Here is a 20,189-nt window from a genome sequence, read left to right as displayed (position 1 = left end):
ATTATAGAATCACTGTTGGACATTTTTACGGTGGTAACCACAACATAATTTTATTTAACACTCCGCCACTATCAGTATCTTCAATAGTTTGAAAACAATATTATCATTATTTTTCCAAATATTGTCATCAAGGCAGTTAATTATTAAATTATCCTATTATAAAATTTTCTTGCATATTACTCATCCAAGTCTATTTCAGTTTCTCGAAACAAAAGGCAGCATTATAGACAGCCATGAATGAGTTGATAGGTTGTTTCCATGGTATATTAAAACAAATCTAGTGCCATGAATAATATTTACTTTCTGTCCCATATAACTATATATCTTTTCTTGTAAGTAAATTGTCAATTTCAGGTTGCATCTGTCTAGTTGTGATTGGGCTAGAAATAAATGCAAGTACACCATTAACTGGTGCTTTAATTATTAATTTGTTCCCTTGTGCGGTAACACATACTTTGTGGCAGCGATGTCAAGAGCATTCAGGCCAGATTGGGCGTGTGTAAACAAAAACTCCAAAGTAGATTGTGATTAAATTTGGTACCTCAGGGTAATGTGCAGACATGATTAGTGTTAGGGCCATTTTGGTACATATTAATTGACTCCTGTGTGCACACAATGGGAGTCTTTGCAGTTAGCGTGTCTGTATGTATGTATGTGTGTCCGTCTGTTCCACTGATATCTCAAGAACCATACACTGATTTTTGATGAAACTTGGTGCACAGATGCTCTGGGCCAATGCGCAGATTTGATTAGGTTTTGGTAAAAATCCCATGCATATTAATTACCTAATTTGCGTGATAATTAGCTGATTTTTAGCTGTTCCATGACTGTTCCACTGATATCTAAAGAATATTTAAAGAACCACTCATTGGATTTTGATAAAACTTGGCACATATATGGTCTGAACTAATGTGCAGATTTTATTAGTTTTGGATAAAAATCTGTGCAATATTAATTACCTAATTTGCATAATGATTAATCAATATTTGGCTTTTCCACTGATATCACATTTCAATAAAACTTGGTACATAAATGTCATAGGACACTGCACAGACCTGATAGTTTTTAGGGTAATATCAGTACATATTAATTACCTAATTTGCATAATTAATTAATTTTCAGCTTTTGATATTTCAAGTAATAATCATCACATTTTAATAAAACTTGGTTCATAGACGTCATAGGACACTGCACAGACCTGATAGTTTTTAGGGCAATATCAGTATATATTAATTACCTAATTTGCATAATTAATTTTCAGCTTTTGATATTTCAAGTAGTAATCATCACATTTCAATGAAACTTGGTACATAGTTACTTAAGGACTGTGCAGGACTGATTAGTTTTGGGGTAAATAATTGTGCATATTAATTAACTTATTAGCATAATTAGCTAATTTGCATAATTAATTAATTTTAGCTTTCGATATTTCAAGTAGTAATCATCACATTTCAATGAAACTTGATACATAGTTACTTAAGGACTGTGCAAGACTGATTAGTTTTGGGGTAAATAATTGTGCATATTAATTAACTTATTAGCATAATTAGTTCATGTTCAGCTTTTGCCTGATATCTCGAGTAATAATCATATTTCAATGAGACTTGCTACATAGATCTTTTAGGACTATGTAGAGACCTGATTAGTTTTAGGGTAAATAATTGTGGATATTAATTACCTAATTTGCATAATTAGTTAATTTTGTCCATGGATATTCCACTGATATATAAAGAACTACCAATTGGATTTTTAATGAAACTTTCTCATCATCAAATTTCAATGAATCTAAAACTATGCAGAGACCCAATTAAATAGTTGTGCTTATTAATCACCTAATTAAAATAATTAATTAACACTGATATCTCAATTACTGATCGTCACATTTGAATAAAATTTGGTACATAAATGCTCTAAGACGATAGACAGGCCCGATTAATTATGGGTTGAAATTTGTTCATAGTTTTTTTGTTCTAATCATATTTCAATGAAACTTGGTAAATAGATATTACATTATGCAGACCTTATTAGTTTTACAATCAAATCAAATTAGTTTTCAGCTTTTTCCATCAATATCTTGTATACAAGTAATTTTGAATTAATTTTTAATGTGTCTTCAATGCTTCTCAGCACACGGGAGTTCTTTCTAAGCTTTCTTTGATTTTCTCATTTCAGCCAGTGTTAACAAAATATCAAAAACTTCATAGTGAAGTTTTTATAACATAAACTCTGATGGTGCATTAGGATTTATCATAGCCCTGCGTACAGTGATGTGTGTACGGGGACGCGGTCGCTTGATAGATGTCCCCACCACAGCCCTGCGTACAGTGATGTGTGTACGGGGACGCGGTCGGTTGATAGATGTCCCCACCACAGCCCTGCGTACAGTGATGTGTGTACAGGGACGCGGTCGGTTGATAGATGTCCCCACCACAGCCCTGCGTACAGTGCTGTGTGTACAGGGACGCGGTCGGTTGATAGATGTCCCCACCACAGCCCTGCGTACAGTGATGTGTGTACAGGGACGCGGTCGGTTGATAGATGTCCCCACCACAGCCCTGCGTACAGTGCTGTGTGTACAGGGACGCGGTCGGTTGATAGATGTCCCCACCACAGCCCTGCGTACAGTGCTGTGTGTACAGGGACGCGTTCGGTTGATAGATGTCCCCACCACAGCCCTGCATACAGTGCTGTGTGTACAGGGACGCAGTCGGTTGATAGATGTCCCCACCACAGCCCTACGTACAGTGCTGTGTGTACAGGGACGCAGTCGCTTGATAGATGTCCTCACCACAGCCCTGCGTACAGTGATGTGTGTACAGGGACGCGTTCGGTTGATAGATGTCCCCACCACAGCCCTGCGTACAGTGCTGTGTGTAACGGGACGCGGTCGGTTGATAGATGTCCCAACCACAGCCCTGCATACCTCCATAGATAAAGTCTGGGTGCGCAAGTTAAAAATAAGTAGTTTCCCAGCCGAAATCGGTTGAAATGACGATAGTTATCAGTAACAACCATTACAAAATTATCTGAAACTGAAATGTCTTAAAAAAACAACTACTAAAGACGGAAAAATTGTAAATGTGTAGGTACCGGAGGAATCATCCACCAAACGTCAACATTTTTAATTTAATTCATGCGAGAGAATGCGTTTGTTTTAGGGCAAAATAGCCGATTTCATCCACAATTGGACTTCGAACTGGGAGTGCTGGATATATCTGTTAATCATCATTTTTGGTACCTGGGCATGTTGTTTCATTAAAAAAAGTTATATTTTTCAAAGTCCCGTACTTCGTCTATGGAGGTACGCAGCGCTGTGGTAGGGGACATCTATCAACCAAACACGTCCCTGTACACGCAGGGCTAGATTTATCAGTGCAAATGTACAAGAACTGATGAGTGCACCAGGATTTATCAGTGTTAGTGCACACAACCGGATTTTAATTACAAATACACTGCAAAATTAAATATTCAGTCTCCCACAATATTTGCCACTCGATAATTGTACATTCTACACTGAAAATTATGTTAACTTTATATTGTGAAACTTGTAGCTGTGTGTATTAATTATCAATAGCATATCAATTGCAACCCTGAATGCACTCTTGATGAGGGATGAGTACAAAGTCTAAATTTATGGTGTACATATTCATAAAATTCCCTTAGCTGATAGGAAGTACAAATACTGTGGAATACTTTATTTTCGCTGGATTTAATTTTCGCTGAAAAGGCTTTTTGCTTGGAATTTATTTTCACTGATTTTTGATGAGTTTAATGTGAAATATAGGAAAAAAAGTATATTCGCTGGATTTTATTTTCACGGAATCATCCCTTCAGCGAAAATAAATTATTCTACAGTAGTCAATATTATTAATCGTTACATAATGTAGGTACAAATACTTATGATACAATGGTTGAATGTCAATTGTACAACTAGAGATCTGATTGGATAAAAATAAGTGAAACCTTGGACTAAAAGCTTTCTAAAATAAACAGTTAGATGTGCCATCAACTACTCAACATACTGACCAAAAATCACCTGATCACAGAAATCTGCAATTTTACAATACGGATTTTGAAGTCTCCTATCGCATTTCACAGTATAAGATCTGGTAGTGATATATCAAATTTAAAAAAAATGTAAAAATATTGTTTAAAAATGTTTTAAACATGCTTAAAATTAATTTGGTTTCCATGGCAGAATTGGTTCACTTTGAAATCATACTGGCTTGCAAATAGTTGTGGACATTCAAGTCATTTAGACCCTGCACATAACTCACACGTTGGTTTCAACACTCAAGACATTGCCAATTTTATGGATAGAAAACTTAGTAATCAGCTGAGGATTGTTCTTGTCCTGTTTCATTAACATGAGCTTTTTCCCACTTTTAGCAAGGTACTGTCCTATAAATTAAAAGGAAATCAAACAAATGTAAAGATCTCCTGTGTACTAAAAAACAGGTATTGGAGGCAAAGGAAACATTTAAAGTGAGAGGGTCGTCACTTGCTCACACGCAGGAATTGAGTTCAAGCGATGATAACACGCTAAAAACGCAAGGACTCATGGGTAGACGCTTGTTTGTAAACAATGGCGTGCTATGGCCATCTGAAGCATGCGCTGGTGACAACTCCCTTTCTTTAATTAGCAACCACAAAAATCATGGATAGAGCTAAACACTAGAACATGTTTTGTATATTATGTTTGGCAAAGCTGGGAATCTTGTGAACAAAGAGTAATCTACTGCAAGATATTTTGCTTACTTGAAGACCTACCTCGATACTTTGCTGACTCAAACACAATACGATCATCTCCTTTCATCATCTTTTCAAAAAATATTCTGCTGTCAATTTTTTTCAACTTTTTGAGATTGTTGAATAAAGGTCTCTGATGGAAAAGTAAATGAATCGATTAAAAACAAGTGTAATTATTACAAATTTGTATATTGAGAACCAGATTAAATAACAAAAGTATGGGGATAACATTAATGACCAGTATCTTTTTTTTGCAAGGCAAAAGTCCCGAAACAATGCATTTTGTTTGGAAAATACAGACCAAAAAGTCATAATTTTATAAAACAATAGTAATATACCTTAGATCATATAAAAGTTTCTAAAATTAATAGTTCAGCAACATATCTAAGCGAAAAGAAGCAAGGAAAGTACTAGCAAATGTGCAATGTATTTAGGCAAAATCAAAAAATTAAATTAAAAAAGGGCAAAAAACACTGCTATTTCCAACACCTGACAACTTGGAGAGTATATTACTACCATATTACTGTTCACAAGCAAAATGTCATCCAGAAATAAACGATTAAACTACACATAGCATTCTTTTTAAAATGTCATTTAACAAAAAGTTAAGGGAGCCATCTATTGATAACACTTTCAAAAAAATGTGACATAAAAAATGCTGAAAAAAAGCAAAAATAATATCGCACGGAAATTATAGAATTCCTCGTTTCTAGCATGGATTTACTAAAAAAAAATTTATGGAAGATCAACTCCAAATCTATATGGCCAACTTGTACCTACAGATTAACCATATATACAAGTTTGACAGTGATTGTCAGAATACTATTTGATTCATCATGCCCACATGAAAAGTTTACAATGGACGACAGGCATTTTGTGGCTAAGTCTTTCCCTTCACTTTATTTACCAGTAAGCCAAAAATTGACCAGTTAAGAGCTGTTCAGTTTCATTACTGAATTTTTTCTAAAGTATTCACAAATACATGTAGTACACAATCCTGACTCTTGAAGGTTTATTCTATCATATGCATGGAGAAATGTGTCCTGGTTTGAAGAATGTTTAAATTTGAATGATGTTGATACAAAAATCTCCACTACTCCTTCATTAATAACACCTTTTCTATCAGTTGTGGTACATCCACAAAACTTCTGTGATGTACAAATGTATTTGTTCATCACTTGGACAAATTTAATAAAAATCTTAAATTTTTTTTTATGGATGGATGTTAACCTTCTCACCACCAGAATTTCTCACACAAATTTGCATGTTTTTTCTGTATTCTTCAATATTTCTGGAAATGAACCCTAATTTTGGAGCCAACTGAATCATAAAAATGTCGTCAGTCTTCTGAAGGAAAGTGCAGACTATAAATAAAACTATTTGTGATAAAAAGAAGGAACTGGTGATGAAAAGGTTAAGCAATGTAAAAGACCTTTGTCACAAGAGGGCGCTATTTAAAATTAAGCTGGGTTAAATGCAAAGGTATATTTAATGATTATTACCTGGACAGTAAGAGCTGATTTCTTAACAACTAAGCATTGTTGATGCACCATATTATAAAAGACTACTGCAATGGATGGATAAGTGACATTATCTGTCTTGGCCTTTTCTTCAACCTTTTTCGGCCACACAACACTGTACCTGTATATTTTCCATTTACCTTCATGGTTAACAATATGAAAACTGCCATTAGTTAAAAATTATAAATTGTATTCACTGGCAATTACAAGAAAACATAATCAATGCTCCCAAAAACAAAAGTTTTTACATTTAAAAATTAATTCTATAGGTTTAATCCCAAGATTTTCTCGGCTATGAGACATCAACCATACCTGGGTTATTTGGGTTTTACATTTGCAGCAAAATACCAAAACTCAATCTGCTGTAGTCAAGCTTTGTTACCATGGTAATAAAGTAATCAATCAGGTGAGAATGGATTAAATTAGTTTTCATTTTGAATATGATGGGACTCCATAAAGGCGGAAAAGCTGCATGTATTTGTGGATGTGCCTTCAGGTATGTAATGCCATAATTATTAGAATCCTGGTAACTTAAAAAAACAGTATACTATCAGACCCAGTTTTAATTACAGTAACATTAGAGAATAGATTTTTGCTAACATGCAAGTTTATTGCAATTTCTTACCACGGTCATCATTGATATGTGCAGGAATGATGGCAATAGATGAGCTTGATGTCATTGACAGTATTAAGCTGGAGTCGCTGCTAGCAGTGTAGATGTAACAGTCTCCCTCGTAGTAACAGCGCAATTTGGGGTACTCATTGTCTGATTTTGTAATATATTCTTCTTCAAATTCAGCAATTACTTCAATTTGGACTTCGTTATCTAAATTGCAAGCAAACAAAGTGTACTAAACAAGTGATAAAATATTTGGGTATACATACGTTTATAAACAATCAGGATGCCTGCCATCATAATGCAAGAACGCTAGTAAAGGCAAAGAAAGGTTTGTTTTTCTGTAGATATGTGTTGAAGATCTGAATTTATCCTGATTCTAAAATTTGCTGCCTTCTGTCAACCTTCTAATGATGCAATTTGTGAAAACGTCCAAAAGTCGCTAGTATTCAAGAAGATAATAGTTAAACAACTTTTTGTTCGGCCAAGAAATAAATTCTCGTCATCCTGCATCATCAGTTAAAAAAATACACACTAAAGATACACAATAAATTGGCTATATTCAATAATATCAATGTAGGCAAGGTACACATAAATAGGCTATGTTCAGACTAGTAAACTTGCCACACTCGAATGAAATACAATTACTTTTGTGTCAATAAATAAAGGAAATCACACTATTTAGAATAGCGTGCAACCTGTTGCCACTCACTCACACAAACGCATAGTCTTGCTACGTATAATGTCAGCTGGCTAAAAGTAGAATCGATAAACGCAAAAGGAAATTCGCGCGGCACAGAAATATATAAAGAGAAACCCAACTAAACACAAATGGGTAAAATTTCCTCAAATACTGTCACCACCTAACACAAGTGACCCCAAATATTAGTACAACGTCTAAATGCAAGCAATAAGAAACAACAAACTGACATTTGAGCTAACAAGACACTGACGTCTCTCACGCGCATACACAGATACACACAGTGACAAATAAAAAAGGGGAAACAACCCAAGAAAAGTCTGAATAAACAGAAATAAGTGCACTGATAAATAACTCACAAGTCAATGTTCACTATTCGGTCTTTAGCTGCTTTTCCACGTCAGAACACATAAACGGCGATTTCCTGGGGGATTTCTGTCACAGCGAGGCAAAACAACAATGTACGGCACCACAGGAACAGCAAGATTTCACACACTAGACTTCATACACACGTACTTTACATACGTTGCGCTGTATTACAACCAAGTCCGACTCAATTTCCTACAAGCACTTGTCGCAAACAATACAAATCATGTACTGCGCAGTGTTCGTGTCACGATAAGCCTGTCCAACACTCACTCTTCCCCACAGCCTTTCCGTTGCTTCCCGTCCTTCCACTCTTTTTGTACCCGTTTCTCCGTCCTCGCGCTGTTTCTCCTGTTTCCTCCTCCTCGCGATGTTCGTTCCTTCATTCTCGCGCTGTTCGTCCCTCTCGCTAAGTTCTGATCTAGCGTTGAAGCGTACTCAGCCCATTGCTTTGCGCGAGTCACATCATTCATAACAACTTTGTACAGATTCCACTGTTTCCTACGAGGTTCGCCATGATCACATGACAGTGTTCTAGAAGTAAACAACCGATGATGGGCGAGACCATTCATGAAAACGGGGGATGTCACTATCACACAAGGTTGAGCACAGCATACAAACTTACAAACAATGTGGCAACAACTTACACAATCTCACAACAAGGGACAGGAAGCGACTGTTGCCCCAAAGTTTACAAGAGAAAACTATGGGTGCGACACTAAAATTTGCTGCCTTCTGTCAACCTTCTAATGATGCAATTTGTGAAAACGTCCAAAAGTCGCTAGTATTCAAGAAGATAATAGTTAAACAACTTTTTGTTCGGCCAAGAAATAAATTCTCGTCATCCTGCATCATCAGTTAAAAAAATTTTGAAAAAATAAAAAAAACATTCATTATAATTTTTATGAAAATCAAAAAGAACAATTTTAAAACAGAAACATAGCGGAACTATAACCACCTATACCTTTTGTTATATTTTGTAATATTTAAACTTTGAAGTGTTTTGAAGCATTTTGGGTGTATGACACGCAAGATGACTCACGTTAGCACTACTTTGAATAGAGAGCCCTGATTTCAATTTCTTAAAAAGAGCAAAAAATATCAACAAACAAAATAGGAAGAATCAGTTGCTTATACAAAAGGATTAAATACAAACAGTTAAATAACAGAAACAAAGAGGGAACACAATTGAACCCAGGTCTGTCAGTTGAGGCTGATTCCATTTAGAACCAATGGAGATTTTAAGCTACTTTTTTTACATATATCTGAAAAAAATATAACAGCTAGACACACAAACTTTGAACTTGGCTAAGTATTTATATTAAATCAGAATATATAGTAAAATGAAAACAGTTGAATAAATATTTTTTGACTTATTGCACTAACAAGCCAGAGTTAACATGACCGACGACATGACGCCGCGGACAAAAACATCCACTTCCACTTCCTCATTTATGATTCGGGCAAGGTAAAAATGGGTTTCGATTTTGGAGAATGAATTGACCAGGAATTTTTACTTGGCCTCAAGTATATAAACACTCACTTGTAATTTCCATTTTCAATTTGAACTTTGTGAATACATACATCATCTGATCATCATCACTATCACCACCATCAATATTGTCTTCTGTCTGTCTTCTAATTGTCTGTACAAGTGACAACATTAACGTTTGATTATTGAGGATAACTTTACCATGGAATTTGTGAAATGACAAAACAGATAGGAAATGGTAAAGTTTATAAAGATTCTATAAAAATTGTCGTAGATGATTGTGATAAAAAATGTAATTCATATTGATGGATTTTCAGTAAAGGTACACCTACCACATCAAATTCCTCATCAAGATTGTAAAACATATCGAGTACTCCACCATGCTCACAATCAAACAAAGGAAAATCATTAATTTTGTGAATAATATCACCATTCCTGTCAACATAAATGTAAAAAATCTTGTTACAGCAGGCACAAACACGATTTGTACGAGAAGTCAACGAACTCCCTAGGAAAGTCCCTGAGAATATTGCAATACAGCGAAGGACTTTCTTATTTGGGGTATCAAACAATCTTATGTTATGAAAATGCCACTTGTTTTTAGGCTAATTCATTTTTGTCTAGGTACGTTCTATGGCTAAGTTGTCTGTTTTCATATTACAACAATGTTGCGACTATACAAATGAAGTTGTAAATTATCAATACAAATTTTATTTGCAGTCGCTTCAACTGTCTTGGGGAAGTTGATGGAGTTATTGGAACTCATAAGAATCTCATTTGCGGTGGCTGTAATGAACTAAAACGTGAAGTCACATAGGCAGTCAGTAGTACTAGATGTGATGAAAGAAATACAATAGTGCCCAGTTGACTACACTTTTGTTCTATAAGAAAATGGTGCCACCCTCACTTGACAAGGTGTTGAAATTTAAAGCCGAACACAAAGGTTATAAAAACAATGTATATTGAATCATAACATGGTAATCATTACATTCACTTGTACACATCATGAGATACTTAGAGGGTGCTGGAAGCATGAAAATAGATGTAGGAAATGTTAAAAATGTATAGTCATTAAAATAAGAATCTTTTACTTTTTGAGTTGTTCAATGTTGTCTTGACATGTATGCTTTAGAAACTGCAGATGACATGCTCAAATGTTTTTGTTTTTTTAACTAAAATGGCCATAGATTGGTCAGATGTCATCAAAATGAAAAACAAATCAACATGCATACATGTATACCATTATATACTTAATTTGAACTATATCTGTCAAACCATGTCAAGGAAATGGTTAAAGACGTGTGAAAATAAAATCAACATGGCTGTCAGTCGGCCCTTTTGAATGAAATCACAAAATAAACTTATCTGCATCTGCAGTAACCTGTCATGTGTGCAGGCAATCATGCTATGTTTGAATAAAATCTGCCCAGACATGCATGATGACATTTTGACATTTTTTCAAATTTTTTGATTTTTGCCAAACTGATTAACATTCAACAAAGGTTGGTATATATAACATAATACATACCTCATGTTAAGTCGATGTGCCAAGCTACCATCGTCTACTTCTACAACACTATGTTGGTATATAGATTCTACCAATTCAGTTTTAAATGTCATGCCCAGGTCAACAAGTGTATTTGGATCATTGTCTGGATGTGGGACTTTAACACTAGACACTCCCAACTCTGGTAACTCTGGCAAATCCTAAATAAACAACAAAATATGATAATTTTTTTGAAAGCCAACATATACGAATTGGCATGTGCTGACACATTTAAAGCAGGACTGGCACTAGTTCCCACCAATGCTCAAAGTGCTGTGACCAAGAGGACCACAATTCTTGTCAATACAGTAAAAAAATATACTATATTACTAGCACAAAACATCTGTTACATAATTGCAAAGAAAAGAAGTTCTGTGATTTGTCAACATTATATATGTTTCATTGCATAACATCACATTTTGAAAATAGTGGTATTGTCAAATACAACATAAAACTTTGAACTTATTGTTTACACTTCCTATTTCAAAATGAAATATAATCTGCTGAAATCAGTAGTAACAGCATTCGTGTGTCAGAGCCTTCTTGATCTATATTTTATTTGGCCAATCTAATATAATACTGCCATACAATGTAATTACAAATCATGATTTAACACTTTAATCTAAAAAGTGTGAAATGTTCCATGGTCAGGGTTTGCTTGAATGCAGTGTGTTGTCATATAAATTTAGAATGAGCCTAAATGTACACAAGGAGCAGGTACATGTCTCAAACCTCTTCTGTGGCTTCACATCAAATTCTAACAAGATTATATTTATATTGCAAATCATAAGGCAGAAAATATTGCATGCAATTCAATGGACTTTATGTTAAGCAGAGATGCTGAAATCTCACTCGCATCTGAATCTATGGAAATACTTGTCTATTTTTGACTATTTGCAAACATTTTCTGACCCGGATATCTTGTAAATATCGTATTGTATGTGGTATATGGCACATATCGTACCACTTCATGCATACATCAATAGTTAGAAACAACATTGTTGACACCCACATTGTATACACAAGCATTATTTGCGACCACTCTATTCAAATTAAAGCATTAACAGATTGGATGACATTGAACTCATTAATATTTATTTATCCTCACTACAATGTCAAAGTACCATAAATACTTTGTTTAATTGTAATTAAATATATTTAAAAACAAGCAGCCGTTCGGGTGAGATAGCTCTGCTGTTAGCGATGCACATTTCAATTATTAATGAACTGATATCATTAGAAAATGAACAAATCTGAGAGAGGTCTGCCCGAGGTACCTATATGTATAGTATCAAAACAATCAGACTTGCTGTTTGCAAAAACAATTCGGAAATGTCACTCAAAATTAAAAAATTGAAGATACAATTACGAAATAAACAAATCTAAGAGAGGTCTACCCAAGATACATGTATACCAAGTATCAAAGCAAAAAGGCTTGTAGTTTTCAAGAAGTCGAAAAAGTAAAAAGTTGACACGGACGACAATGGGCAATCACTCATATAAGTTCAGCTCGACAAAGTCAACAGCAGAGCTAAATATCCTCACCTGGGGAAAATATAAATTTATAAAAAATGGATCTTGGCAAGGCCTTTGACCTTGTGAATCAAAATATTTTGATGACAAAAATTAAAATGGTTTTAACAAGTCATTGAAAATGACACAGTCCCCATTAAATTTTTTAAAGTTCTCTTTGTGCTTGTCATATTAAAGCGGAGGGGTTGTCGCGAGCATGTCCTTGAAACTTGAGTTCCAAGTGGCATATACAACAGATTGTTTATTTACATCAAAACACGTGTTCCGTGTAGTAGTAATGTGGTAGTAATATCTTTGATCTGATTATGAAACACTGATATGTATGATGTATGTGCCAAATATGAATGAAAATGGTAGATAAATTGTAGATAAATTGTAGAAATATAGTAGTAAAGCCAAAAAGTTAGATGGCTGTCAATCGGCCATCCTTGACCAGATTTTGAAACAAATTGTCATGGACATGCATCCTAACATGTATAAAGTACATGTATGTGCCAAATTTGAATGAAAACTGACAGAGCACGTCCAAGATACCGCATAAAAAAAAAAAAAAAAAGATGCCTGCCAGTCGACAAATCTTTGATCCAATTGCGAAATAAATCGTCATGGACATGTATCCTAACATGTATAATCTATGTACCAAGTTTGAATGACAACTGACAAAGCATGTCCAAAGTACAACATTTTCAAAAAACAAGATGGCTGCCAGTTGGCCATTTTGAATCGAATCGCTAAACCACTGCATGTGCATATGTTCCACATAAGGTACTGGGCACATACAAAGAATGAACAGAATCGGTCCACAGGATTCTGAAATTTGACTCTGGACAGACTGACGAATGGACGGACAGACTCAGGAACTCACCGACAGTCGGGACATGTATCCTAACATGTATGATCTATGTACTAAATTTGAATGAATACTGACAAAGCATGTCCAAAATACGACATTTTCAAAAAACAAGATGGCTGCCAGTCTGCCATCTTTGATCCAATTGTGAAATAAATTGATATGGACATGTATCCTAACATGTATAATCTATGTACCAAGTTTGAATGAAAACTGACAAAGCATGTCCAAAATACAACATTTTCAAAAAACAAGATGGCTGCCAGTCTGCCATTTTGAATCGAATCGCTAAACCACTGCATGTGCATATGTCCCACATAAAGTACTAGGCACATGCAAAGAATGAACGGAATCGGTCCAAGAGATTCTGAGATATGACTCCGGACGGACGCACGGACGGAGACCGAATTATAAGTCCCCGAACAGGGACTAATAATCAGACCATGTCATTCTTTACTTCATAATTGGACATGTACAAACAATGTGTAAACTTTAAAGGCAAATTGTCATGCTTTAACAGTGTAGAAGCTGGTGTCCACCAAAGGTAAATCCTCTGCCCTCTACTTTTTATTCTTTTTGTGAATGATATGCGTTATTATTATTTTATTATATTATTTTTGCTGATATCACAATGTCCTATACTGCTGAAAAAATCATTGAAATCTTAACATTGTAAATAATTGGTGTGAGTTGAACAGTTAGCGTGCATAAGGCCTGCTCCAATTTTTTGTTTGTTAGGCCAGCCTAATTTGGGGATTAAAATTAGGGCAAGCTCTGGCTCAACTTCCGAGGTGTGACTCATTTAGGCTAGCCTAAATAATTTGGTTTGTGTTCACATATACAATTTAGTCAAGTCTAAAATTTGGATAAGTCTAAGGCCTGCCTTATTTTCCAATGTACACCCACCTAATACTTGTGCTTAAATCAAAGTCGATGGTTATCACCACTAATAGACGAATGGGCATTATCGATTTGTCAAATTTTAATTTTATTCTCAATAATAAAGAGCTGTGATATGTGTCAAATGAAATGTCACTGGGTGTTGTATTAATCACAATCTTGGTTGTTCCAAATCACATCAATAAAACCGAAAAGCAGGTTATATCTTTTCACTAGATACATTTTCCAGGAAAGTGTTATTGAATTGTTTTATTTTTCCACCTATGTCGTAATGTTCTACTGTCTGGAGCAAGTGTTAATGTTATTCAAATCTTAGATCGTCCTCCAGAGACGATCAATGAAATTTATTTTAGACACTGAACCAAACTGCACCAACAATAAATCATAATCTGGAACTAAATTCAAATTAAATTAGTCTTTCAGTGTTTTTTAAATCTATTCATAGGCTGGTTCCCTATTATGTCCCATCACAGTCCCTCCACATTATTACATTGGAGGGACACTGTGGTCTCATCAATGTTTGTTAAAAGAAAAGTCAAGTCTAACAAAATAATACTCCCAGATGAAAGAGTTCGACAAATGTAACACAATTTACAGCTTTTTCATATCACTTTTTATTCTCTAGATATTTAACTTTTCATCATTGATTCTTCAGCAAGCATTATGTTTGGCTTGACTTCCCATTTTTAAATATTCACCATCCAAAATGTATGCCCCTCTGTCCACCCGTTATTGCCTGTTTCTAGAACATGGACTGTCATGTATGGGTGATCTCAGTTTGTCATTTTTTTTATCTGTACTTTTTTCACAATTTCCATCAGAATAATTTTTATGGATTGTACATTTGTATTTTTATTCATTTTTTTGTTTTTGCCCCCCCCCCCCTCTCATGAAAATAGGTACTGGAGTTATCAAGTTTAAATAAATATTATCTATCTATCAAATTAACCAATCCAGCAAAAGTTATGTTGATTTCATTAGTTCTAATTATTATTAATAAGTTTGTTATACATTATCCAATATTATTCATTCGGCAAGTGTTTTATTTTGACTAAGTGGGTGAAGTGATCGCTGTTGCTTTGTCACATAATGGCATGTGTGTGCATTATTGGTGTAGACAATTTTCAGGTCTTGTGCCAATCACTATTAAATATTTTAATTTGAATGAAAACTGATGATCGATATTTACAAATTGTTATAAATATCTTTATAAGCAAAGCACTGTTGTGCTCGTCACTGTAGTTGTGCACTGTATTTCTCTTTTAAATATTAAATAGTTGCTGGCTTTTGTGCCCACCTCCGATTGAGATAAATTTTGCTTCTATATACGACTATGATTTCTGATCTCATCCAGTGAGCTCACCACTCACCTACTCCCAAACACATTCTGCGGTTCATAATTATCGCTGCATGAGGGAATAACACTTTAAAATTTAGCGTTTGTTCATGATACCCATGCACAACCACACCTGATTGTATGGACAGTCTTATGTTTGTTTTTTATGAGTGAATAACTACCGAAAGCAAAAGCCGGGTAGACTGCAAGAAACTGTATGCTAGTCTAACACGTTCTGGATTACTGAGTGGTATTCACGTAAGAGGGACAAACATTGTACTGTAACACAGGAGATCGCATCGTAACGTGAACAATCATTTGCATCCTATTCTACCGCAAAAGGAATAAAATCGATGTGACGTCGTGTGATTAGTCTGAAACTTTTTTATGAAACTTACCGCGTTCTGATTAGGTTGTAAACATGATGGGATGGGATCCTCGACGAAATCGGAATGTCCCTCATCGTCTAGTCGAAGAACCAGTAGCCTTTCTGTGGCTGATTTGTCGCATACTTCTTCGGAGTGACCATTTCTCTCTTCGCGTTCATGTACGTTTTTCCTTCGTGAAAGTGAAAGGTCTGTCTTGTCCGCCATCATTGCATCCGGTAATACAGCGTGGAAAGTGACGACATGGACTACCCCCCATCCAGGCACCAACCATTTTATGATGGGGGTGATGATGGAAAGAATTTAAAGATCAAGCTGGGAGGGATATAAAAACATGTATAAATTTAATTATTAAAGCAGCTTTTCAATAATACGGGAACGTAAACATGGCAAAATGAGTTTGTGATTACTGAACTGGTACAGAAGATAAGACTTATAAATTATTCTTGTACTTTGCGTACTACTACAGTCCCTCTATTACCTGTGATATAGGAAATGTGGTACTACACTACCTATGTACCGTGATCGTTCTACGAATTCACACCCACGCTAACACACACTAGCTGAATCACCGTCGACCGTACGACGAGAACCGACCAGCACAGCGCCACCACATGACAGACAAGGTCGACGCAGGTAACTCATTAGGTGTTCGGAAAAATAATGGATCTCATGAACTCGTATAATGAACTAACAATGGGGTGATCAGAGGCCAAATGAATTTATAATATTTTCTGGATTCTAACATTTCGGTTTTTTGGCGTAATTTCAATGAATTGGCGACAAGTAATCTCAATTAAAAGTTTAGCTGTAGTTTTTCATAGTTTTGCCCGTAACTCGAACAATCCAGCATCTGCGTCAAAACAGAGAGATGCCGAATCGTTCGAGTTACGGATATTGAGTTGCGAACATCGAGTTACGAAAACATCGAGTTACAAAAATGACCACGTCCATGTTTTAAAAACCACGCCTACCCTTGAGAAACACACGCCCAAATTGTAACTCGATGACCAACTAACAGTTAACCGAACTTCGAGTTATGGGTGACACATTTTATTTTAATGTGTTATTTTTTTTACCCATAACTCGAAGTTGAGTTTGAAGTTACTAAATCTGGACGTTCAACAAAAACAAAAATGTATCTTGCCCGTAACTCAAAGTTCTGTTAACTGTTAAAGCCTGGAAGTCGTCATCTGCGCGTACGTCAGATGGCCATAGCGTGTCGCCCCTCCGAAAATCCAACTGAAACCCTTTGTGTCGGCAAAATTTGTCCCTCTATATGCAGAAAATATATTTCAGAGGGTCTACATTTCAGATCTCGCCCCTCATGCAAAATTGCGCGCCGCCGCCTCTGAAGTAATACATGTCTTTTCCATGATCCGTGTAAAAAAACGGAAGAACAATAAAACAAAACATTGGATTGATAATGATTGTTCGCATTTGGTATTTTCAACCGCGAACAACAAAACAAAGAAATGTTAGCGTTGATATTCTCGCCAAAACCATGTTCATTTCATACCCCAACACTAACATTCATATATTCACAGTCCCTCTATCACGATAGAGGGACTGTGATACATGTATATTTAACAATATGAAACAAACAAACAAACAAACAAACAAACAAACAAACAAACAAACAAACAAATAAATAAATATAACTTCTTTCACTGTTGCCATGGAGTACTTTTTGGAACAGACTATCTATTCTATTACAGTTTCAAAAAATCGGATACACACAAACAACAAAAAGTATATAGTAGCCATTCCATTTTACGCCTGTTGAAATTCGCCGAATTTGACGACAAAGTACATCCCCGAGCTTTATACGCAATTAATCGTTGACCACATTTACAATAGTTGGCGAGCTCATTTCCGGTGCAACAAAGATGAAAAGGCACAAAGATACCGGTAAATACGTAGAGTAGCATTCATTACATTCGTAGCAGTCCTTACAGGATATTTACAACTAATGATTCAATGGATATGTTTTTTGTGCGTTTTTTTTAAGTGGTCAGTAATTACAGAGGTGAAATTACACTTCCGATTGTAGGCAGCACCATTTGACTGATGGCCTGCGTTGTGGGATTCACTATTTCTAATAAACGGCATGGTAAATACTATGTCAAATCAAAGTAAACATTTACTGCGTGCATGATTCGTACCGACGCTCACGTATGGAACCTAATCGCCTGGCGCGTCTTTCTCTCAGAACCGTTGTAAAGTTATATACAGCCATTTCAGTTATTGCCGAACAAGATCTCGGTTGCGTATGAATAGATTTCGTTCAATATTTGTACATACATTGGACATTATGAAACCTTGATGCACGTCATTTTGTTTCTAAGATCAGATTCAAAATGGCTGACTGGCGGCCATTTCGTTGTTTTAATGAATGTGGTTTTGGAGCTGTATCTCTGACATGCCTTGATTAATCATGTTAAAATATGCATCATATATCCTGCTTCACATATGCACATGCATTTAATTGGTAATCAGATTCAAAATTGCCGAATGACGACTATGTTATTGTTATCAATTTATCAAAATCAAACATTTCTTCCACCCAGGTACCAGAACTTCGTCTTGTATAGATGAATTTCGTTCAACCTTGGTACATACATAGGATATTAAAGGACCTTATGCACGACATTTAGTTTTTCAGATTGGATTAAAATGGCCAACTATGGAATGAACGCTGTTCCAGAGCCATAGATACATCATACGTCATGTCAAACATTTGTATGAAGATCCAATTCAAGATGGCCGAAGTTGACATTTTAATGTAACAATGCATAAAAATAGAGAATTTCTGTCATGCAGAACTCGGTAACGCGTTAACAGCTATTGCCCATTTGTGTATATACTCTTATATAACAGGATAATTTTACAGATCAGATTCAAAATAGTCGAATGCAAATGCCTTTCTGATATATATTAACTGATCACAGTCAAACTTTACAACTACATTCCGCATCGTGTAATTTATTTCATGTTCCGATTCAAGATGGCTGACTTATTCAGTTTTAAAAAATGTTTATTATTGAACTAATGGTAATTCGCTCTAAGCAATAGTTGGTGGTTTGTTGGCGTTGGCGAAATAAAAGGCGGGTTCATCTGATTTTTCTATTTAATACAATTAGTACATATGCAATGTTAATAAGTCAGCTACATAGCTAGCAATGTCGCTGTTTTGGTGTACGAAACAATATGGCATGACAATAAGTCATCCGCCTCTTGTTAATATCATTACATTAAATTCACACAGGAACCATAATTGATCATGAGTATTCTGTTTTAGTGTTTGGAAGGTATCGAAAGAGTCGCCAGCGGTAATTAGCACAAGTGCCATCCAGGGCAAAACTGGTACTCATAATTTCATTAGAAAAGCGCATTGGATTGTGGGAAAATCCATGTTTATCAACACAAATGTCGGACATGCGCGGCGCAACGACTACCGCGTATCGGTATACGCTGTACTGCTCCAGTTTCTTCTCCCTCTTCTATAGAAGCTAAGATTAACGTTTTTTACTAGTGTACATGCATCGACCATTCAAAGTGAGGCTACATATAATTAAATGTAACTAATATTTTAACAGTTATGGGAATATATAATAGATATATTAATTATTCACTGAGTTTTAATTTTGAAATTTTCGCTGAAAACTACATTTTTTTACAGTATTTCGTAAAGTAACTAAACAACGCCCTCAATCAGATTGTAAAGAAACAATATCCCCATTTTAGAAGCACAATAGTTATGTATTATTCTTATACTTTAGGCCAGACTTTTATTATCCCTTGTTTCGCGAACCCGCCGAATGAACAGGAGCCGAAAATGAAAATATAATTTTATTTCAGCGTAATTTCTCGCACCCGCCGACTTGTAAGTGCAAACAAATGCTAAAAAATATTATTTTTATCTTCAATTTTTTACCGCCCGCCGCGGCATAACAAATCCAAGGAATAAAAAAAGTCTGGCCTTACAGAATATTAAAACGTTCGTGAGTCAACGAAATAGTCATTCGACAAAATATGGGAACGATAATTTTTTGAAAGAAATATGATTAGGAAATGTGGTCAGTCTAGTATTACGCCCATGTTATAGAGGACTACAGGTGGACAAGTCCTAAATCATTCAAAGTCCATATGCATATTTAGTTCATGGTGATTTTGTAACTCTATTTTGGTGGGA

At 35.4% G+C, this 20,189-nt stretch overlaps 1 protein-coding gene across 1 annotated transcript; it reads right to left on the bottom strand.

The window, feature by feature from the left end:
* Positions 1 to 3,407: 3,407 nt before the first annotated feature.
* Positions 3,408 to 16,249, bottom strand: LOC100378855 (uncharacterized). The gene is made up of 8 exons (XM_006813143.3): positions 16,007 to 16,249; positions 10,972 to 11,150; positions 9,776 to 9,878; positions 9,495 to 9,597; positions 6,895 to 7,095; positions 6,252 to 6,409; positions 4,771 to 4,882; positions 3,408 to 4,401 (listed from the first exon to the last, which is right to left on the bottom strand). The coding sequence occupies exons 1-8, from the start codon at positions 16,202 to 16,204 to the stop codon at positions 4,274 to 4,276; spliced, it is 1,182 nt and encodes a 393-aa protein (XP_006813206.2). The 5' UTR covers positions 16,205 to 16,249; the 3' UTR covers positions 3,408 to 4,273.
* Positions 16,250 to 20,189: the final 3,940 nt, after the last annotated feature.

This window comes from Saccoglossus kowalevskii, chromosome 1, assembly GCF_978046115.1.
Source record: "Saccoglossus kowalevskii chromosome 1, keSacKowa6.1, whole genome shotgun sequence".
NCBI lineage: Eukaryota > Metazoa > Hemichordata > Enteropneusta > Harrimaniidae > Saccoglossus > Saccoglossus kowalevskii.
The sequence above is the reverse complement of the archived record's forward strand: the minus strand, read 5'-3'. Positions and strand labels throughout refer to the sequence as shown.